The following is a 24,496-nucleotide window of genomic DNA, read 5'->3' as shown; positions in this document are numbered from 1 at the left end:
AGTGTTTACGTCCTGCTTGAGAATACTGCGTTCAGCCAGACACATTTAAGTCAAGGTGGGCCGATTGGCTGGGAAGATAAGAGAGGAAAAAGATAGGATGTCATTTAAATGATTATATTTGCTTTTCAGACATATTGCAGCTCCCTAGAACATTAAAGTAATTCAACATTGTCACACTCCTATGCCTGTATTCTTACAATAACAGACAGATGGGAGGCTCTGTGTTTTCTGATCCTCTGTTTTCTACTGTTTTGTCAAGCTGTAATTAAACCATCCATCCATTGTTCTATTGCAATGGTAATAATGACAGCGTAATGCTAACATCAGGAATTAGCATTTCCTTTGATATGCTACTGCTATTTCTGCATTAGCCATTTAGGCTTGAACAGAAAGTCCCAAAAGGGAGCATCGATATTGTGGTGAGGGAGTTTGTTGTGTGTGCATGTGTGTGTGTGTGCCCATTGCATTGTAAAGTGGCAGTTTTCTGTCTGTATGACGTGTCCTGTCAGTTTCTTTAAGTTAAGCTGCCAATAACGAGGCGTGACTAGCCTGGGAAACACAATGCAGGCCTCCAATCAATCTCAGGGAGGGGGGCTGAGGGACTGGGACTGTCACACACCTCACACTCATTCGCTGCACCCAAGGGAACCACTGAAGGTCATACAGGGCAGCCTTAGTCCAAACCTGTCAATCAGCATTAGCCTCATGATTTTGTGATTACGCCATCAATAGGCATTAACTCTTACATACACCGTTGACCTGAACTATGGCTCTGATATTTCTGATATAATGTGACATATCATGTTAATTACAACAACTTTTTACTTATTATCAGTATCATATTAAGTAACTTTTGTAAAAAAAAACCTCTTTGTATTGCTTCAATTGTAAGAAACGCCTACAGTTGGTCAAAGCCTCTTTCACATCAGTGTCAATATTACTGTTTTAGTTTGTTACAGTTGTCTCACAAATAAAAGCTCCACAGCCAGAGTCCTACTCATCCCAGGCTTTTCTCTATATGCCTGTGGGGACCTTGTTAAGCAGATTCAGTGCTGCTGTAGAGCTCCATCCATTTTAGATCGCTGCTGTGTCAGGAAAAATTCTTGCCTGTGAGAGAGCTTCTGTCATGCTGGCCTAATGTCTCTGCAGTAGCCTCGCAGGCTTCCGGCCCGACAGCCCACCATGCCCATGCGGCTGAACAGGGTGGAAGAGGTCAACACAAAATTGTAAAGGATTATCCCTGGGGATGCACAGTGATGAATAATGATTGGATACAAAAAAAAGTGTGAATGTATCTTGTGGCACCTTGTTTAAGATCAAACAAGGTTATGTCTTAACTGTCATCCAATATTAATTTTGTTTCTACTTTACAAAAAATGTTAAGTTGAGCTTCCTTCAACTTTATTTTAGGCATACGGTTTAACCATAGACTGTATATAAACATGGACGTGGCATCCGTGACGTCACCCATTGGTTTCTGCAGGCCGGTTTTGAAGCCCAAAGTGGGCGGTTCCGCAGCGGCTCAGCCGTCGCCATGTTGGCAGTGCACGACTCCTCCCTTAAATATGGACAAAAAGGTGGAGAGTGGGTGAGCCGAATGCAGACCGATTACCCAATGGGACCAAAACCGTTTTTTGAACCAGGCTGTAAACATGTTTAATTCTGCTGTAAAGTTGGGCATTTTAAAATGGGGCACTATGGGGATTTGCTCCTTTTTGCAGCCAGCCCCAAGCGGGCATCTAGTGAACTGCAGTTTATAGCACTTCCGCATAGGCTTCATTTGTCAGCCTCAGAGTTGGCCCCTTGGGTTTAACCTGATATTTGAATGGTAAATAAAAGATGTTCAAGATGGACAGAGGGTACTTAGGAAATATACAAATGTTACCAGTGACACTCTAGTTTAGTGATCTAATCATTATGATGAGGCTGAACTGAAATGCATAGATTCAGTAAAAGTTACTGAGATGTCACTGATATTTGTTTGCCACGCATTATTACATGTCTTCACTAAGATATATAACAATACAAATACAACTTAAATGTCAGCAACCAGGGACAGTTTTTGTAAATTAGTATTTTATACCCCATTTATGTAATTTTTTGTCTAAATATATGTTAAATTGCTGTAGGAGTAGTGTGATTAAATCATTACTAATTATCACCACAGTAATTATCCAATTTTCCAGCACAGCTTTAGTTGGTAGTTGGCGCAGCAACTGCCAACCTGCCGCTGCCCATTTTAATTACAAAAAATCAATGTTGCCTGGCAGGAGGTGCAGTGGTAACCACTTGTCTGTCAAAAAGAATTTTAAACAAATGGTCCCAATTCATATGATGTCAGTGAATCTCAGTGAATATGTTTGTTGTTCTACACATTTTAAAGTAGTTTGGTGAATTAGTTTGGTGAACTTCACATTCCTAGTGATTCTGTGTCACATCCCTTTTGCTATTCATTGCTAAAGTAGGAATACATCCCATGATATTATGGTAAAGAAAGATATTATTTTAATATGGCACTAGACAAGTTCATTGCCTTAACTTATTATGACATGAACATTGACTGCAAAATGAAATGGTTAAAGAATAATGACACCATTAGCATTTTTATTTGCTCCCTACAAGCCTAACTTTGACAATGCAACTGTGTCTGCCACGGGACACGGAAGCTTCCAGGAAAATAAAGGCTTCATGTAGGGCACAAGGGAAGCACAACGGCTGCTAAGCAAAAGGGCAGCACTTTTGTTTTCTAGGGTATACATCAATTGCTGTCCGCAGAAACTGCAGATGATGGAGCAACCACTGTAGAAACTCTAGCCAGCAAAAGAAAGGGAGCCCAATTTTCAGAGGAAGCAAGGGGCATGAAGAAGGAGAGAAACCAAGGTAAAACCTTGGACAAGAGAGATCCAGGACTTTAGAGGGTTCGAAACTGGCATTTAGTTTTTGTTATCCCTTCTAGATTGGTGAGTAACAAAACCGGCCTGCTTGTCCAAATGATGCAGTCTACGTGACAGCAACACCAACAGTGATACCTCTTGGAAATGATAAGGGGGACATTTAAAATGTGGTCTGTTTCCACTATAAGTCAGTCACCAATAAAATGTAGAACATAATTTTAATATAATTTACAATGTAAAGGTGAGGGGACATTAAGCCAATTTGGTGCCTTGAATTGCTGGTATTTTGTTTGTAGGATTTTTTCCACTTCATATTTCTCCAACAATAAATGTATTACTTGTATGCATGCATTTTCTGGCACATTTGTAGTTAGTGTTAATAGTGTGCCACCTATGGTGTTTTACATTCATGTCATTATCCCCACTGCACTGTAATTTTGTAAAAAAAAAAGAAGTTTCATCTCTGCCAACATGTCAAGCCACAGCCAATTTAATGAGCTATTTCACTTTGTGTGTTTATATCTTTCTGTGGTGAGCTATTTCAGTGTGTTGGGACTTTTAACAGGTAGAAATTCATATCTCTAAGCACTAAGCTCATAGCTTAGTGGAGAAAAACAGTCTCCAAGGCAGAAATGGGGCAAGAATATATTGCAAGGACACGTGTTGATGGGTTGCTGAGAACAACGATAATTTAAAAACAGAAAAAAAGACCTTGCAATTCAGCTAATCTACTCGTGGAGATTTTCAGGTCATCTTTAGACTGTTAGTTGAATGTTGAATAAAAATCCTAGTGAATGAAGTAAAAAACACAGGGGCACATGAAGTCCACAATCTGCACTCAGTGAGCTTCAACAGCGATGGCTATCTTGGCCTGGACCTAGTCTATTACATTCGAGGTTAGATACAGATCAGGCTGGATATTCCCTTCATTTTCCCTCCAATATCTACAGGGAGATCTGTATTAAACCTGCCAGGAGACAATCTCCAAGGGCCTAGTTAATTTGATTTCAAGTATGCTAGTATTGTGCTGGCCTCTCTAAAAGACGAGGTGGTGGTGGCAGCAGGGGACTTCGTTCACATAGAAACCAAATGGGCCGTGGGCAAAATCATCTGCAATTCCAAAGCCAAGAGGCTGGAAATGTTTCCAATTTGGAGCCATTAAAGTGCATTTTTTTCTATTATTGGAAACAGTAGTTTTACTTATTTAAGGGGCCCTTAATACGTTTGTTAAAGCTGAGACAGCTTCAGGGCTGCTGTTAACATTGATATGTGAACACCTTGGAGACAACTGGGCAAAGTAAATGGGCTCTCACTTACATCCAGTATCAAGTATAAAATGGACGGTTGATATTACTATAAATTTAGTTTTATGAGACATACGCACTGGACTGTTATTGTTTACAGTTGAGGGTAAATTATAATTACATTGTGAGTGTGCACCAAATTAATATCACATACTAACAGCTTCAGTTAGTTTGCCTGCAGGAGTGGAAGAACATCAAAATATAACCTATTACATAGAGTATAACAATTACGCTGCTTTATTATCGGCTTGCTTCGACATAAAGGTCAGTGGAGTTCCGAAGAAAGTTAACTAGCAATTAGACAATCCCCATTCAAATCAGATTTTACAATTGTTATAATGTTGTACTGAGATCTCGGGTGAGCACAAAACAATATAATACAATACAATTCAATACAATATGTACACCCCTTGTCTGAAAATGTTTCAATTATAGTTTAATGATTAATATTCCATATTTTTTAGATAAAATTATACATCTAAACTTTGTATGCACATTCTCTGGGGTGTGTCTTCTCTCAGTTACATTACTTCTTTAATGCTACTGTAATTAGATGATTTCTTCAGTTTAAACTCCTAAACTCATTTGACCATGTCAGTCATTTTTTCTCAGATGAGCCAATTAAGAGCAGAACATAAGCTCTCCTATACTTATCCTTTGCCCCCAAAATGTCACGAGATTGAGCTACATTCAATTTCAAAATGTAGAACAATACTTTCATACCAGGTGGTAATTGTCAGAGTATTTGTTTATGTATTTTAAGATTAACATTTTACTGTTTGTTGGATATTTCAGTGGTAGGGAGACTAGATGGGAATGACTGAAAATGCTCTCTTGAATTTGTGAGTCAAGAGTTGTAATCTGTGTTTGGATGTAAACATTTAGGGCTGTGTTTATCCATAAATGCAGCCAAGTTTACCTATGTATTGTTTAGAGAGAGTTTGTCAAGGTAATCACTTTGTAATCACTATGTTAAATGTAATTCCGCCTTGTAATCTCTAGCCCAATGTATGGGGCTGGTACCAGCCTTAAGGGAAGGCAGATAAAGACCAGCAGTGACTGAACCCTGAGGCTTGTCCTTCCTACAGCAGTGAAGGACAGCCTTGGTTTTGAGAGGAGTCTGACATTGATTTTCTTAGCCTGGTTATGTGACGGGGGAGGCACCGGCCTCTGATCGTTAACACTGACCACAACCTTCTTAAAATCATGGCTAACCCTAATGGCACAGATACAAATATGTGCGAGCACACACACAAACACACACACACACACACACACACACATATACACAGATCTCGGGCAAGGTGATGCTTGGAAAGCTGAGAAGTGCCTAAATAATCTGGTGAAAATCATCTAATTCACTAACATGTCACACGTCTAGCCTTTACCAAATAGGTTTATTGATTTTTCTCTTTCAAGATGGTTTTTGGCCATCCATTGGGAACAAACACTGTATTAATTCTGGCCACAGGGTGATCAATATAAATGGTTGGCTAGGCATTGTTTGATGAAACCAGCTTAATCAGCTACTTTACTTTCAACCCTGAAAATATAGCATCCATCCTCCAGGTAATTTATTTGTAGCTTGTTTTACTTAACATGCATAGGTTGGCACTGATGAGAGGGGGGGAAACCAAACTGTTTCTTGTACAGAACTAATTTTATACTATCACCAAACAAAATAATATATTAGACATCTACTGAATGTCTGCGGCCTATTTGGAAATTGTTATTACATGTCAGTTTTTAAAAAAAAGTACAGTACAGGAGTCAGTAGAAGTCAAATGCAGTTAGTGACATAAAGCAGCTTGGCTTTGGATGCGATACATTCCATTTACTCTCAACAACCTTTTCCTATGCCCTGGTGGATCCGAGACTGAATCTTTGATGATAAGACCTGAGTCTGTCTCAGGGGAGATGGTGGAGATGGATAGGTGTCAGATTTCCCAAATTTGTGTGGCTGGAGTAAACAGTGGGCCCAGTTTAGGACGGACCACATACAGGGATCTGAGGTAAATGGCAGTAGGTTATGGGAGATGTTACAAGGAGGCAGAGTACAGGCTGCAAAGAGATGAAGGGATTACGGTTATGAATCATCTGCTGGTGGCAGTGAATATCTGTTGTGGATAGATAAATATATTCTTCCTTTGTGTTGACCCGCATAGGAGCAATAAAGTGGTAAACTTCTCGCTTTGTGAAAGTTTTAAAGTGAGCCCTATGCAAATGAGCGGAACCATAATTTTATAAAATGTTTCTCCTGGGAGTGAAGCTGGGGTTTAAACTTATATTTGATTAGTCAAAATGGCATAGTATTTAAGCATATCCCTTTGTGTGTTAAGAATTGTACCAGTCATACCACTGTAGTAAAATCAATTCCTATCCTGTAGCATTGAATCACTGAGCAAGAAACTGACATCATTGTACAGTACCAGTATGTAATTCAGGCTTCTAGTGGGGATTGTTGATGACACCTAACATGATGTCATGTGTGTCTCACATTTTGTTGTCCTCCGTACATCAGTATCCTGCAGTCAGTTCTATATTATTTGGAACATGGTTAGGGCAGCTTGAGGTTTGGCTTGAGTTGGGAATTCCTTGTTTGAGACAAGACTTAAAATTTAGTATTATACGTAATGCAATTTTTGCCTCAGAAACTACTGTTAATAGGCAACAAAAATGTAAAACTACCTGTAAACTGTAACTGTATTTTGGGATACACAATGATGTAACAAAAACGAGGAGAGCATGAATTCTGTGACAATAGTTAAATTGCTAAATGTAAATATGTTATGCTAGTGGTAAACACCATTATTACCATCCAAATAATGAAGACATCTCCAAGTGACGCAGAGATCATAATTATATTCATCATGAATTATAACTGTGTTATAATTATAACCGTATTTACCCTATTATGTAAACTCAAGTGTCATGACTGGAGAGCCTTTTCACTAAGAGCACACTCACTTTGTCTAGCTTTGTCTTTTATCATTAAGGTTTAAAATTCATAGAAATGAAAGAAAAACAGACATCACTGCACAGAAATTAGCTATTCTATCTAGAACTAATACTTCAGGCACAATTTCACCTAAAAACAAAGGAACATTTTTTAAGCAATGAAAAAGATGTAAAGCGACTCTGGTTCAGGGGATTGAGTAGGTTGTCTAATCAGAAATGCCCATTCCACATCCTGGAGTGTCCTTGGGCAAGATGATAAAATCATAGTATTTTGACATTTTTTGTTCTTCATTACAACTACTTGAACCTATTAATCGGCTATCAAAATAGTTGTCAATTAATTTTGTAGTTGATTACTAATCGATTAATTAATTAACTGTTGTAGCTCTAGTGTAAAGTGCTTTAAATATTCATACTTATGCTTTAAAGACTATAAAAACAACATAACGAAATTCCATTCTGACAAAAAATTTAACACATTAGCTAGAATCTAATGATAGCTGCTGAAGTTGACTTTGATTCTGTTGTTGTGGTTTGTGTGAATGCAAAATAATTCAAAAACGCATGGGCAGTTTTTCACCAAATTTGCTGGGAATATAACTTGGGACACTATCTCCAGCTGATTAACTGGAGCTGATTGGTGAGGGGTGGAGGTGGGACACAACACACGGGAAGACACAGAGCAGGGCCAGTGTCCAGCTGATGTCTGGCTGCCTGCTCAGAACTATTTGCCTGTTGCGTGAGCACTCATAGTGAAAGCTTAATTAACAATGTTTATGCTGAATCCTGCCGGTCAAGGACGGTAAAAGCTTGAAAGATGATTTCTCTCAGGGCTGCCGACAGGTCAATGTGTCTTTTGGGTTTTTGAGAGAGAGAGCGACAGCAGGGTGACAGAAGTGCTGCACACACCTCTACAATTAAGCAACGCCACAAAACAAAAAGGAAAACACGCCATTAAAGTATAAAATGCACATGCAGGGTATGCATCGCCCCACCATTGCTTTTCATTTCTTCAGTTACATTTTCTGTGTGACCTACAATGACAATTAACTACAGTGATTTTGTTAGTGTCATTATCTGAGGGATTGATACCTCTTCAACTAAACAGTGAAATATGTATCCAAAATGGACAAGAACATTGTCATGTTTGTTCATACTTGGCCCTGACCATATCTTCAGACACATTTATAAATATTTGCAGACAATTCCAAAGGGTCCACTGACTTTTTCCTCACCACTGTATTGAGTGTTCTGTTATAATGTTGGACTATAAACCGTCCTTCATGGTCAATTTCACAGTTTGTGAAGCTACATTTCAATAAATCAACCCGTATGTTAGTGCAGTAGTGTTTCACAATAATTACAGTCCCACCACAGTTTCATATGTTACTGAAAAAAATGTACACTCTTCATAGCATAAAAGATATATTATGTTCGGCACCATTGCTTCATTTTAGAGCTGTGCGCTGTGAGCTGTGCTAAAATGCCCCACTGTCGCCCTTTCTCTATCTCTGTGGCTCTCTCAAAAACACATTCACAACAGACCCAATGTTATATTTGGGAGAAATCCAAATGCATTATGGATCATCAAAAAAAAAAAGAAAGACAAATCTACAAACTTGTTACCGTTCTGGGCAGGCGGGAGATCTGAAGTTGTCAGCAGGCAGGCCTCTGCATAACACATTCCTTCTCTTTTCATGCTACCTCTCATTTGGGGTGTGTGCACCAGGACGGCTTTTCCCCTCAATGTTATCAGTATCACTTTTTTTTCTATAGATAGTCCTCACTGGGAGGCCAGAGGCAGAGAAACAACAGATGATGAGGAGAACATAACTGTGATTAAGGTTTGGTAAAAAAATCGATTCATCAATGCATTGCAATATATTTTTTGCCATGAAATCCATGAATCTGATTTTGATTATTTCCGTCTTAATTGAAAACCCACACCTGTGGGTGCCGCTGTAGTGTGATGGCCCTAGAAGACCAAAACACTTGGGTGGTGGTCAGGGTTTCCGCTGAGCTAATTATCAGTTTATAAAAGATAGCATCAATGTAACAGCACCTGTGTTTTGATACAAGCTAGCGCTTAGCATGCATGCTAACGTCCGAGCCACAGAGTGAAACAAAGACAAAGATAAACAGTTAAAAGTCTGCCTCTATTTTAACAGAGAAAGCGGCGACAAGTGCAGTAAAGGCGGGACGTTTATTAGCTGCAAGTCAAGTACTCGCATCTGGACAAACATTTCAGGCAGCGCACCATTGATTTTGGAGCAATGTAGCTACACTATTGTTTGTCCTGCTGGCTCTGATGCAACTGTGACAGTCTGCTGATCAGGCTCCGCCGGTAAAGGTCTTTAACATCCAGTTAGAAGTTGTGCACTGATACACTTTAGTTATCACATTCTGTCTCTATTGCTGCTTCGATTGACTTATTTTCCATGAATTTGACTTTTAAATAATCCTAGCGGAAACACTTTATCAACATTTGCATATCTAGTACGTAACTACAAATATTTAACAAATATCAAAAGGTATTCTATGAATTATTTGGGTACTTTTTTCATCAATATTACAGACTTGATATTGAAGCATACTGGTTCAATAGTGAATCGAATCGAGACATGAAGAATCAAAATTGAATTGAATGGGGAGGTTCTTGACAATGCCCAGCCCTAATATGTGAGGAAAGAAAATATTCGTAAAATGCTAGAGTCCACAAAATGACATAAAATTTTCACTGTGGCTTGTGATTAAAACACCTTTGAAAAACTCACCAAAAAGTGTGTGTGTGTGTGTGTGTGTTTGTATGTGTGAGTGTGATAGGATTAAACAGCTGTAGTGTAAGATGTATTTGCTTTGTAAATGTAGACAATATGGCATCAACAATGCATGCAGCAAAATCCAAACAATTAAAGGGACATTTTCTCATAACAAGGAAGTCTACCACATAATTCGATGACATCAGAACTTGAACAAGGCCTTTTAAAATTTACTCTGAATGCCAAACAATGGGAATGTAAGCAGAGTGGTGATGAGAAACTCTGCACATTCGACAACACTTTCACCTTGAAGTGTAAGTGAATGGGAGTGTGGACACATTTTTCTTATTTTTTACTTGACCAACAAACACATTTCCGATAAAATCAGCAGTTCTGTTCTTTTGTTTGTTTAAAAAAAAAAACCCAAGCAGGAGGGATAGCAGAAAAGTGTTACCTTCAGCCCCTGGTTCAGGTCGTCAGGGTCAAAGGTGATCAGAGGTGAAGGTCCAGGACGTTAGCCATAGGACAGGACAAGGGGTGCAACACACATTGGTGGAGGTTGCGGAAATGCACAAAGACATGGCGGAAGGTAGAGGGAGGAGAAGCAAGAGGGACAACAAAAAAATGAATGTGGAAGGAGAGAAGGAAGGGGGCAGCAACAGGGAGAGGATTAAGCAAAAGGTCGAAAAGGCAAGGGAGAATTTAGGAGGAAATGGAGGAATATGGCACCAAGGGGAGGTAAAAAGCAGAATAGGAAACTGTGAGGGAAAGCGGCAGTATCGAGGGGCTGGGGCGAAGAGGCTGAGTCAGTTCCTCTAAAAAAAAACAGAACCAAAATAAAAAAGGAATGAACCCATACCTTGGTCGTTTAACGTCAGGTGCGCCAGACCTTGAAAGGGAAAAAACAGAAAAAAAGAACAGAAAGAGGAAGAAAAGAAGGTCATAAACGGCACGGGAAGAAAAAAAGCATTGTCACAACGTTGGACTGCAGTTTGTGACAGACATCCTGGGGCAGATTTGGATGTCAGAGTTCAAATCAAAGGTAAAACGAGAAAGAGAGAGGTTTATAGATAGAGAGCGAATAGTAACAGAAAACAAGCAAACACTTCTTGAGTGAGGTGTGTTGGGGGAGGGGAGGGGGGGGGGGGGGGGGAGAGAAAAAAAAGCATTTTCATTTGGCGCAACCCCCCGAAGGCTATTGCTCTCACAAATGCTTTTTTTTCCTCTGGAGTACTTATGGAACACACAGAGAACTGTTTGGCAGAAAAGGCTTGGACTGGATTCCTCATCTCCCTCTTTACTCAAATCAGAGAAAATAATCTGAGCTCTGCAGGGGTTCACACAGAGAGAGGGTCAGAGATAAACCTAGGAAAAACGCTACAGGATAAAAGGTTTTGGTTTGTCTGTAAAAAAAACAAAAAACAAAGCCAAAGATTATCCCAACACAGATGTGAGAGTAAAGCAGCACAATAGCCACCTTAAAATAGTTACGCAGCTTACTGTAGGCTATTGTGTTCACATCTGGCAAATACTGCAAAATCAATAGATTTTTAAAGTTGTCCACAATGAGCACTTGCTATCGTAGATGAACAACAGTCAAATAACAGTCAAATAACTCTGGACCAGGCCAACAGTACAGAGCAAACTATTTCACACGCTACCATAATCCATGCACACAAAAGTAAAACATTTTTGAGACATACTTGGAAGCAAAATCAGAAAAAATGTTAAGGTCCTGTTTTTCAGTACGATGACACCTTCCTGTCATCATCAACACACCTCCCATTTCTGGTTAAACACAGAGTGTGGCCAATCTGGTTTCAGTGTTGTCATCCCCAGAGAAATATTAACAACACTTTCAAAGAAGCAGCAAGCTGAGCAGCTTCCACCTATTAAAGGTCTCTGCCTAACCTGACTGGAGTTAAAATAAAATAATGAAAGAAAGAACAAATAGGCCTTTACTGTCTGTGAACAACTTTGTTGTTGAGTGTTTGTTAACAGGCACACTCCAGTTTAGTCTGTGGGGATGTAAGAAATAATGTGTCTTAAACAGTTCTAAAGCAGCAGCATTTGCATCCACAATTACACAATATCCCAATACATAACAATAGGTATTACTGTTCAGAATATTACATTAAGCAACTGTTTCGGAAGGCTACCATACCTACATGCCTGCCAGGAGTGATCATAATAAAAACAGTTCAAACAACTTAGCTGTCAGCGTTCATGTACTGCAAACATCCAGCAGCATGTCCTGTGGACAGAATCAAACCTTAAAATAGTGAAACAAAACTAAGGGAAATATAAATTACGTAAATTACGTCTTTACTTTTGGCCTACAGCATGGTTTATTCGCATATAAACCAAATGGCTAAAGCAAACTGGATTTAACCTCAGGCAGTACAGGATGTCAACAGCATTCATATCTGTTGGGTGAACAGTCCCAAAAGGTCAAATCTTTTCAAGCCAACCTCTCTTTCCTTGATCAATATCATTTCAAACATAACACTCTTGGCACTGCTGGCAAACAGCTCAATCTAAATGTCCCTTAAGCATCAGCAGTGCAGTCTCTTACTACTGTTTGGAATATCAACATTCATCAGCATGAACATACATGAAAGAAAAAAAAAATCAAACCATTTTCCTGCTTATAAGACCCTTCAGACTTGAAAAGATTCACATCACATCACTGGTGGCTGCAGTGTATGAATATTCAGCACTGGCATTATTGATGAACATGTAAAACACATTTGGGGTTTTTGCCTTGACACTTCCATGCGCAGCAAATGCACAGGGCTAAGTATCTCTTAGGTCTGAGCTTTAACATTTAGGCTTCATCCATATTACTACATGTTCTTTTATTTTAATTTTTACTAAAACTATCTCTGTCCAGACAAGCATTTTAGCTCCATTATACCTTTGATCTCCGTCCAGATTAGCACACCTATAAATGTACATCACATGACCATTCACATACACTGAGCATGCTTAGGCATGTGTAAACAGGAAGAAGTTTGTGTTCCCTGCAGTTGCTTACTGCAGAGTAAATGTTAACAAAATATTGGAGTTTTATGAAGTGAATGCGGGTCGTTTCCAAATGTTTCCATACTACACTGTAGGCCCGCAGTATTCAAATTAAAATGGGCAGAGTAGTGCTTCCAAAATTCTAAATTTTTGACACTCTGAAACTCTAAGTAGATGGTGGCGACATAAATGATAAATTATAACTAAGTGATGCGTTTTAAAAACAAAACAGTAATGTGGATGTAGCCTTAAACCATGGACTGGAAAACTGAGGTGCTTGACTGTTAGGTTGAGGTTAAGTAAACATTCAGCTTGTACATGATGTTTTATTTTATTTTTCTTGTGGGGAGAGAGGAGGAAGATAGTGCCTGATGTTTCAGCAAAGAAATTAAGACACAGCCAAGGGGATAGCTATTCGTCTCCAGTGTGAATGCACTAAACACATCAGTACTGCCGCCAGCGAGCAGGTAAATCAGAATGTTAAGAGTATAGAAGCTCAAATGACACTCGACTACAAGCTCGTCCTATTGTACTCTTCCTTAATAACATCTGTGATTCAGTGGCAGAGGAAATGTAGAGGCAGAGTGTTTTATTTATCTGGCTGCAGTCAGTTTCCTGCCGGCCCTTTTCAGGGAGTCCAATCATTCTCACTCTGCCTCCCTCTGTTTTTGTTCCCTTACTCATAATCCATTAAGGAGATAAGGCAAAGGCTCCTGCAATGAAACAGAACGGCGCTGTCACTGCATACCAAATAATTCAAATACCACACACCACCCACCACCCCCCATCCTGGCCTCATATAGATCAGGAAACAGAAGAGTGGCACAATTTAATGGTGGATGAAGCTGGGGGTAATGTAAAGAAGACAAGGTAAGAAAATACACACAGAGCAAAATAATTCAGAGTAATGGCAGCAAGTTATCAGATGGCATCTCCATAGCCTTCACAGGTGGCAACAAAAGGCCAAAAATCTATCAAAAGCAAAAATCAATTCCAAAGTATTATATCAGAGGGTGAAATGGAAAATGAACAAGGTGTAACTTCATCTCCAGAAGATATGAACATTTTATTTTCAAAGAGCCACACACACACACACACACACACACACACACACACACACAATATAAGTATCTGCATCTCCTTGACATCTGAGCGTTTGATTGCTCCCTTAATTCTGCAGCGCGTACAGATGGAGGGGCCTAACGGAACCAGCGCCGGTTGGAGAGCAGCTCCGATTGGCTGGTTATGATTGAGTGACAGATGGTGCCCGGTCATATTTCTGTCATTATGAGAAGACATGCTCACATCTTAGCTTGCCCACCGCCTTGTTCCCTCTGTTTTCCCACTTTTTTGCTCTCACTGGCTCCGCACGCAGCCCCTCCATCAGCCAGCTGCAGCCGCCTCATGCTCTCTCCTTCCTCATATGCCTCCTCTTTATTCTCTTCTTTCAGGACTGATGAACACAAGCCAGTATTGTTTTGCAAACTACTGATTTCATTCAAATTACTTCTGGTGGCTCACACACCGGTGTCCTGTGCCACTGTGAAGATAAAACCCAGGTTATGTTAACCAGGGTTGTAAATATGAGTTTATAGATACACCTGACTTATACTAGAAATTATGTGGTTGCCTTTTTAATTTCTGCTGGAATGAATGAAGATCTATGTGCAGACTTTTGTGACACCAAATTTGAACACACAGATCATGTTAGGACATTCAATGAATAAAGATACATTTGAAACTGTCCAAGTCCCGTCTTTGTTTTGTAATCAGCATTCAACAGGTGCAGCACACTCTTGAATGACCTTGTAAGAAATCCATCCATTAAAAATGTTTCTCACAAATATTCACAGATTATGATGAGCCTCATCATCCTACACAGACACGCACACATACACACAAACAGATGTTTGCAGCAGCAAAAAAACCGGAGGGGACCGATAAAGATGGGACTCATCATCATTATCTCTCTCTACCCCTTGCACACTTCCTTTCCACACACTTCCTGCGTCCCTCGTTCATCAGATGGACACCTAGACTAAGTCACGAGGAAGAATATGGTTCCTCCTCAAGCCCCCTGTGGTGCCAAGATGGCATGTTAAATAGCATCTCCGCCCAAGGACTCTCGCCAGCATATGGCCAGTGCACACCACGTGCCTCTAGAGGGCACATGCCACAGTGACACAAACGCCTCTTCTGTACCTGCCCGATAACACAATAGTCACTCAATATATTTTTTTAAAGGGTGCTGACTTTGATGACTTTAGTGGGCGCAGGCAAGAACTATCTCAATGTATAAAATAAGAACAATAAATGGTTTGATGGGCAGCTTATTGCTTGATGCACCCTTGGCACGAGACATAAAACTGCAGAGTATCCAAAACGTTTGAAGCTTCCACAAATCACTGGTTTTACTAGGCCTGGGCACTGATAAAGTTTCACCGTGGAATCTTCACTGTACGTCACCCCCTTGCCTCAGAGTGCGGACATGGTTCTCAGAGGGCTCAGAAACAAACCTGCGCAATTTGTAAAAACATCTGCTTTAAAGTTGTCACAAAGTGGTTCTGACTGAATGTGAATAATATTCATTTCAGTCACTTGATCTATAATGCATAGTGTGTTTGCACAGCTTAAGTTATATAGAAACTGTGGCAAGTGCTTCAAAAATTCACTGTGGATTTCTATTCTATGACAGACAGAGAAAGAAATCGAGAGTGGGAGGTAAGGTGCTCAGAAGACTTCTACAATCATGCAGGGAGCTATAGATTGATGTCAAAGGTTCTCATGTCTTGCAATGCTTTAAATTATTAGCACCAAGCTTTTCAAAAGGGAGGAACATGTTAAGTTCTTCACTTTAATATCAAGTGAAATTCACCCAACCAAACCGCAGTGTAAAGCCAGCTCACTGAGATTTTAATAAAGGATAAAACACTCACAGTTATCACACTCTGCCTTGGTAATGATATGTCGAACATGCTATATATTCTAAGAAATATCTGCCCAGTGCTCTGCTGAACATCAGAAAGTCTTTATAGATATTTCAGCCAAACAGGAGAGTTATTTCAGTGCATGCTTAGAAGAAGCTTCATCAATTGTCTGATGTCAGCACTGACCCTCAATCAAATAACGACATAACTCCTGGAAAGACTTTTATTCATTCGTGCTAATCTGGTCAATAGGTTTAGCTTTTTTGCAAAAGTAATGTCGGTGTTCCTTTAAGGACTGCCCGTCCGTACAGTATAACAGCAGGGTATACTTTGTTCGGGACATTGGAAAAGCAATCATGTATCACATCATACATAGGTTTATGGATTAATGTATTTAGGTAACTACTGGGAGCAAAATGCTGGGTGGAGCTTGGATATCAGCCTGCAATAACCCCCATGCCTCAATAAGATGAGTCACATGTCAATCAAGCAAACATGAACTGATACTCACTTCTGAGAGCCTTTATAACACAATAATTAAACTTTACCTAGAAGGGTGAAATAAGTGACGACTTTTAATTTCTTGGGGCAGAGACACTTCAAACTATGACCAAGTCTGCCTGCCTGCGACTATGGTAAAAACTTAATAGATGTTTAGGAGAAGTAGAGACAGAGACATTGAGCGAGAGTGAAGCAACGGCGCAAAACAGAGTTATAGACCCTATGTGTTACAATGGGTGGGTAAAAGTATTTTTTGGTTCATTATGAAACTGTGGCGGGACAAATTGGTCTATGGCAGGCCTCCACAGTCCATGTTATTAATGGGAAACACTGCTTAAGGCATTGCAAATTATCTGATGGATAAAAATAAATAAAATTATATAAAAAGGCTACTAATTCAAAAAGATAAGATGTAAAATAGTATGATAGTATGCAATTCAATATGATAGAGATTTCATTCTTTGGTTCTTCTCAAGCAAAAAGCAGAGCAGATCATAATTAACTAAATATGTGCCTTTTTTTTCTTCACATATTTGTTTCTCAGAAAGAATATGCATCGCTGAAGAAAGATGGAAATAAAATCAGAGCTTGACATAAACCAATCATTTTTTCCTATTCTCTATCTCCAGTTACACTTTCATAACCTCAAACTTTCAACATTGACTATTTAAGGATGATCAGGATTAACAGGGAAGCACAGTACAATGTGCTTTAACAGCAGACAAATGTGCTGCACACAATCTGCAGGTAGGCTAACTCAGCACTGAGCAGAAAGTAGTGGGGCTATTTTTTTAGAATTGATAGCAGAACAGCACATTTTGCTGACTGAGTCGGTCTTGTCAAATTATTAATTTTGCTTGGACCAACTGCAATTCGCATGAGACTTGGCAAAGAGACTTGACCAAAATTGGCCACTGACAGTCCTGGAAATGCACTGATGCAGATCTGTAAATGTATCCTTGCTTGTTGGGACATAATGATCATAGATTGAAGGACGGGAAGCTGCACAAGTGGTGTCAGGAATTTCCACATTAATTCATTGGAAATAATGTGAATTCTGACAACTGACAATGTCTGATTTCCTAAAGGGTGAAACCAACAGTTTTTAATCAACCTACAGATGCTGAGTATATTAGATTTAGTAAATATTCCCTTTCATTACTGTATTACATATTGTATGGCAATAGAATTGCTATTGCTTTAACTTAAAATAAATGGCAAAGCTTGAAGTTATAGCAAATGCACAGATGTGTTTCTGGAAAAACAAGATATTTGTAATGCTTGTTAATAATAATGATGACCAATCCAAGTTTTATCACAATAGGCAGAAATGGTGTAATTGAGTAGAACTGCATTATGGCATATTAACTTTGGTGACTGCTGGATCACTTGTCAACATATATAGTTATCACATATTAAACTGTAAGAGATTTATCTTCTGAATATAACAAAATTTAAATCTAAATACTTTACATGTTCATTTCTTTACTCAGGGTGCTTGCTTTCTGGCAGAATGCCCTAGATTCTCAAGGTATCTGAATAAAAAATGTACTCCTTTTACAGCAATTTAGAATTCTCTTCTGAGTGCAAGAGTGCGTGCGTCTGTGCGCACACATGAATCATTTGATTTCCTTGGAAATACAACTGGGAACTGTTGACCCCAGGCGAGGCACTTTAGCTGAGCGAGTGAAGCATTAAATCTTTATGGTCACTTTCCGCTTTACACAGCAGCAACAGCCATCATCTGTCAGGAACGATGCACTAAGTTGTTTGGAAGCCTGTCAAATGATGTGATTCACTATTCAAAGTCACAATTACACGGGGCTGCACTATAATTAAGATTGCACATGCCAATGTTTGCAAACAGAATATGCTAACCAATGTTGCCGTGACAGATGATATCAAAATATTTGTCTCTGTCCTAAGGTAATACTAAATCAAAATCGGAACATTTGATGCTCCATAGTTTTATTCAGCAGGTAACACTTTGAGTGTTGTTTAGTGGTTAAAAAGCTTGCTATTCTGTATGTGGGGTTAAGTCTTACTGCAGAAAATATCTCACCTAAAGATTATATTCTCCCCCACAACTCCTAATTAACTGCATAACGCTGAGTGAATCACTCTGACTTGCATATTTTGTTCATGAAAACACATTTAATATGTCATGGGATGCGTCTGGAAAAATACATCGGCACGTCTGGGAGATTGGTGAGGGGTAGAGATCTGAACATTTGCTGCTCCATCTTAATTAAACAGTTCATAAAATAAATATAACCTCCATGTGGAGCTGGAGAGCTTGGACTAAATCAGTGTTTTAGCCACTGAAGCTAACGCACAGAAGGGATGCCGATGATTTCTTCTCTTATGTTAATTTACACGAGACAGGATAAATATGCTCAGAGGAGCTGCAGTGTTTTACTGGATCTTTAATAAAAACCCCACTGGATTCACATCAAAGGAAGCACTCCAACAGCACTGATGGAGCCGTGATACGGATGTGTAATATGGCAAACGTTGCATCCTTGTGTTCTACAGTGCATCTCCCAAAATGAAAGTGGGTACCATCTTCTCTCTATTCTCTCTATTAGTTGTATTTTTTTCCAGTGTTTTGAGTTTCAGACCTGTAATAACCATGTTCAGGTCATCTCAGAGGTCATGTCTGACCTCTATTTCCCTTTCATTTATGAGGTCAAAACTAATCATGGGTTTCAACTGAGATATGGTGTCCTCTCCCAGAGCATCCATCTGTCCTTCCTTTCCTCTTCCTAGTCTTTCTGCCAGTGCCACAGGATGCATCCCGGTCCATCCGCCTTCTTTCATTAGCCAGTTTCATAGAATGAATGCCTCTGATTGCCACTTCTGGACTCAGAAGGGAAGCTGAGTGGGCAACAAAATGCATGTCATCATTTTAGTTTTTTTTCTTCTTTCCTGGATGATGATTGCAATGCCAGATGGGATGGAGAGACCAGCAGTACTGATGGGAGGAAGGAAGCAAGGCTTCAAGTGGACGATTAGCACATGCAGCCACACCCCTTTCTAATGTACCTCGACCCACCACACTCAGACTACCATTCCAAAGTCACATGCATTGTATCAGTTTCTTGATCCTCTTTCTTTCTATCCTTGTGATCTTAGTCGAGGTTTCCAAGGTCAGCTTATTTAAAACACAAATACAGTCAGAATTAAAAGACAAGTTTCCACTTATAAGCCAGATATATCCACAATAAATATAGAAAAAAAAGGAAAAGAAGATCACTCCAAAATCCAGCAAGCAACAAAAGAAATTCCAATCCTTAACTTCAAAGTTTTTTACATGACTTGTACAGGCAGATACGTCTTGGTATCAGTGTCACATCTAATGCAGAAATGCAGCAAACCCATGTCAGTGTGATAAAGCATAAACAACAGCAAAATCTCCTGCTCCTCTGAGCCATGGAAGCTCAAGTCAGAGGCAAAGTAATCTACAGGGACATTAGTACAAAATAGCACCTTGCCTTGAGCGTTTGGGGATGTTTAATGTTTCATTTTGACAATTTTCTCCCTTCAGCCGGTGTTTAGGGGCACACATCCTTTTCCTCTCCACTAACAGCATGGCAGTGAACTGTAGTCTTCCCGATGGGAAAAAAAAAATCTAGATTACTTTCCTTGAAATGTGGCTCCCCGTGCGGTTTTGAGAGACCAACTTCCTGTCTTTTGTCAGGGGGTGGGTCTCAGCAGGTAACTACAAAAACATCCCATAATGTAAAATTAATGTCCTCCAACTGAGATGACGCACTATCTTCATTTAGCTCATTGGCTCGGGTAAACACCATTAGACCATGGGATCTGCGGTGCTCCTGGAAGTTCAGTCATTTGAGAGAGTTGGGTAATTATGGCGAAATTAATGGAAATTGTGTAGTAAACGTATTAATAATTCATGTGTCTATTTCGTAAGGCTGGAATTCTCGTTGTGGGGAACAATAAACAGCTTGAATTAATTGAGATTGGAAAGTCCCAACTAGTATATCCTCCTAATTTACGACAGCATAATTTTTTTCTTTCTTTTGCAACAAAATGATGAATAAAATGTCTGTGAAAGAAGATGCTTAGACAGACTCTTCTTCAGCCAGCTGCTAAAAAATAATGTTAAATAGTTTACTCAGTCCTAATCTCTTCACAAAGCAAGATAATACTTGTGACAATCAAATTAACTAACAAAGGGATTTTTAAATAAATGAGATTTCTCTAAATAGGTCTGTGCACTTCAGCTATTGATCAAGTCACGATATTGGCTGAACAGCATTCTTACTTTGAGCACTTAATTTGTAACAATTATATGTGTATTCAATACATGGGGAATGTAAAATGTCAGAGAGAAAATGGCAATCAAATGTGAAAATATATTATTATTATATAATATATTAAAATTAAACCAAAACATTTTATGGACCATTCAAGTGCCCAGCCGGCTCTTGTGATGGCAGAGCTGACACCTAAATTAAAGCTACAACAAATGTCAAGTTGTTTTTCTCCTGGAGACAACAGTATCTCATTTAGGTTCGGCTGCCGAGCAAAAAGCCCTGCTGCTTGCTTTCATCTCGCCAAACTCTAATTAGGCAAAGTGAACAAATACCAGCGAGAGAAAAAAGTCCTCTGCATATTCAAACAAAAGGACTCCTGAGTTAGAGCGAGCAGAAGGAGCTAAGAAAGGAGAAGAGAGGGAGCCAATCACAAGAAAATTAAACGGCACTGAACCTTGTAAACAAATATTACGACAATGTTAAACACAATGCAGGAGACGTCTGGTGCCGCTGCACTGTGAAATAGCCCTGCTCCATTTGGAATTGGGTTTCACGTGTGATGGGTGCTGAGACAAACCTCAACTAAAAAGACAAAAGAGAAAAACTTCACTTTTGTGTGTCATTTCTGAAGTATCAAGAAATAAAACAATGTGATTTCAACAAGTTCAAATATAAAAGGTTACAAACTATGTAATTTAACCAGTAGAGGTTAAGCAAAACACTAATTCTGCCCACTGTCCTACCAGCAGAGAAATGCCTCAGCCCTGCCATTGCCTTACATTAATATTTTTTTCTTATTTTCTTTTCTTTAACCATGTGGTGAAGTGTCAGCTATATTTCTCTGAAATGTATGAGCTACTGTAGTCAACCCAAGAACACAAAGAGATTTCTTTCCCCTAAATATCACACATTTGTTTTTGTTTCTGTTGAAAGTCCCTCATCACTTTTATGCCTTGTGTGGACAAATGCACAAGATGCTGCGTCTGACCCTTGCTGGCATAGCAACTGGCTCCAGTGTTTTCCCTACCATGATGACGGCCATACATGGTGTATTCTCATTCCTCTGCCCTCTTTATGTCTTTCTTCCTCTGTCATTCTCATCCATTGACCAGGTCTTCTCTGCTCTCCCTTTTATTTCACCCTGTTTTCTCACTGTCATTGGCTCTTCCCTTTGTCCCCATTTATTAGGCCTCGGCACTGTGGAGCTCACTTCTACCCTGTCCAGAGTGTCTTCCTCTGGAAGCAATTAAGCTGGCTATTGTGTCATTTATTACATTATCCACCCAAATTCACAATGCTCCACTCTGAAAAGTCATGGGGGATTTGCATTTGAAAAAGGCACTGAATAGAAGAATTCAGTAATTATATCAGGGGTGCATTTGAAGCAGCAATGATATTCACAAAAACACAGTCTCCTGGGTCATTGCCCACCAGGGTAAACTCAGCACTCCTGGTATAGGGCAATGGAATATACCTAACCCGTTCATAAATCTTTCACATGCACTGAAATTGCCTTCTGGGTGGAAATCCTAATCCTCTATATATCATTTGGAATGCTGTGTTCCATTAAGTGTAGGTAACCATGGATGTATAGTCAAGTCAAGTCAAGTCAAATTTATTTCTACAGCGCATTTACAGACGGCTGAGCCGCACCAAAGTGCTTCACAAGAAAGTGCTTAAGTGCAATAAACAAAGAATAATACAATAGGTAAAGCAAAAAGAAAATTTAAAAGGTAACCAGGGAACACTATGCACTGGCACTTAAAAAAGAGACACTAATCGAAGGCTAGTGAAAAGAGGTGGGTCTTTAAATGGGACTTAAAAATATCCAGAGACTGGGCTGCACGGATGTGCAGGGGGAGGCAGTTCCAGAGTCTGGGGGCTGCTACTGCAAAGGCTCTGTCCCCCCTGGTTTTTAGCTTGGACCTGGGCACTTCCAACAACAGTTGGTCAGCTGACCGTAGTGCTCTGGAGGGGATGTGGTGGTGGAGAAGATCAGACAGGTACATGGGGGCCAGACCATGGAGGGATTTGTAAACAGTCAGTAGAAGTTTAAAATCAATGCGGTAGCGGATGGGGAGCCAGTGGAGTGATGCGAGGACCGGGGAGATATGTTCGCGCTTTTTTGTGCAGGTGAGGAGTCGGGCGGCTGAGTTCTGAACCAACTGCAGGCGGCGGAGCTGTGATTGACCAATGCCGGTGTATAGAGCGTTACAGTAGTCCAGTTGAGATGTTATGAAGGCATGGATGACTCTCTCTAGATCACTCTGGGGCAGGTAGGATTTGATCTTAGCTAGGGTTCTCAGGTGGAAAAAGCTTTTCCTAACTACTGCACTGACCTGCTGCTTGAGCTTGAAGGCACTGTCTAAAATCACGCCAAGATTTCTGACAGAAGGCCTGATGTTAGAGGCGAAAGGGCCCAGGGCATCGATGGAGAAGCCCGTTGATGATTTGCCAAAAACAATGATCTCTGTCTTACTCTCATTGAGGTTGAGGAAGTTTGCACCCATCCATGCCTTGATGTCAGCCAGACAGTCACGCAATGGATGGTATAGTTTAACTGTAAGCATTTGCCAGCAACATGATTACACTGATTAAGTGCAACTAAGGGGAATGAACACAGGCCTGCTGTTAATTTACATTCCAGTGGATTACTACCCTCTAAAACGGGCAATTTGAAACTAAAGTTGTAAAAATCAAACAAAAGGGAGCAAACGGTCTGTATGGAGTATGTCATATATGTGTTGGTGTATCAAATACAGTAAAATAAAGATGTGAAAACACATTAATCATATTTCTCTGGCACCTGGCTATCTAAAATATCAAGACAAACAGACTGGAGCAGCTTGTTACCCCGGGGAGCTTTCTGGACACCAACACAAGCCTCGGGTGCAAGACGTCCGTGTTATCTCACAGCCACACCTGATGTGTGTTTGTGTCTATACATGTGCTAAGGTGGACTTAATGCCCTTGGGACTTTATTACTGTATGCAGTATAAATATTGTCATCACAATTGCCACTAAAAACCACCACCACTGCTGCCGTTTTGGCTACCGTTCAAACAGTGTATGATTGCTTAATTAGATAGGGCTGTTATGCTAGGATCTGCCAATCCCATCTGTCACTACTTCATCCTCAGATCCACCGTGCTGTTTCGAGCCCCATGACAGCTCTTTAAGAAAACCACTCAATCTGTTCTATTAGCTATTTTTGCATCCTTTGCGATTTCTCGTAAAAAAAAGAAAAAAAACATAAAAATAAGCATTGACCCACAGGTTTTTTGACAATAACCGATAGTTCCAATTGGTATCGGGAGGTGGTTTGCACACCTCCCTAAGCCGTGATCCCACCCTCCTCGGCTCCCCCACCCAATACCTCCACCTCCACAGAGGGACCTGGCGGTGGATCAGACAAGCTTGGTGCTGCCTGAGTCACCAGCTATTTGGCACTGGATGCCCTCATCCCCTCCATGGCAGCCGTGTGTCTGCAGTTGAATACCAGTTACAGCTGGATCAGCTCATTCCCAGGGAGCCCGGAGGGAACTGGATTAGTGGCTAAGAACACACGTGAGAGAAAGAGAGACCCCTAAATGTGTTTGCAGAAGCATGGGGTCATTAATTGGTCACCGGTTTACAAGTTAAAGAGGGCAGATAAAACACTTACAGAGTAAGCTGCTTCCAATGAATTTTTTCCAATCGCGCTTGCTGGGCTTGTTTTGGATAATTAGCCTCGCAAAAAGACATAAGGTCCGACCTACTCCCATAAATCAAGGTCCAGTCTTCCATGGGTGAATTGGGTATATTATTTGGTAGGGAGTGATTCTGTTTTGGTTGTAGTTTATTTAGACC

At 40.0% G+C, this 24,496-nt stretch overlaps 1 protein-coding gene across 1 annotated transcript in view; it reads right to left on the bottom strand.

The window, feature by feature from the left end:
* Positions 1 to 24,496, bottom strand: part of nrxn2b (neurexin 2b) — a 675,914-nt gene that overhangs the window by 487,002 nt on the left and 164,416 nt on the right. Inside the window, exon 5 of the mRNA XM_047329457.1 lies at positions 10,775 to 10,804. Coding sequence (XP_047185413.1) covers positions 10,775 to 10,804 — 30 coding nt within the window. The remainder of the gene's footprint in view (positions 1 to 10,774; positions 10,805 to 24,496) is intronic.

This window comes from Scophthalmus maximus, chromosome 2 (genome assembly GCF_022379125.1).
Source record: "Scophthalmus maximus strain ysfricsl-2021 chromosome 2, ASM2237912v1, whole genome shotgun sequence".
Lineage (NCBI taxonomy): Eukaryota > Metazoa > Chordata > Actinopteri > Pleuronectiformes > Scophthalmidae > Scophthalmus > Scophthalmus maximus.
Note: the sequence above shows the minus strand (reverse complement) of the source record. Positions and strands in the feature narration are given on the sequence as shown.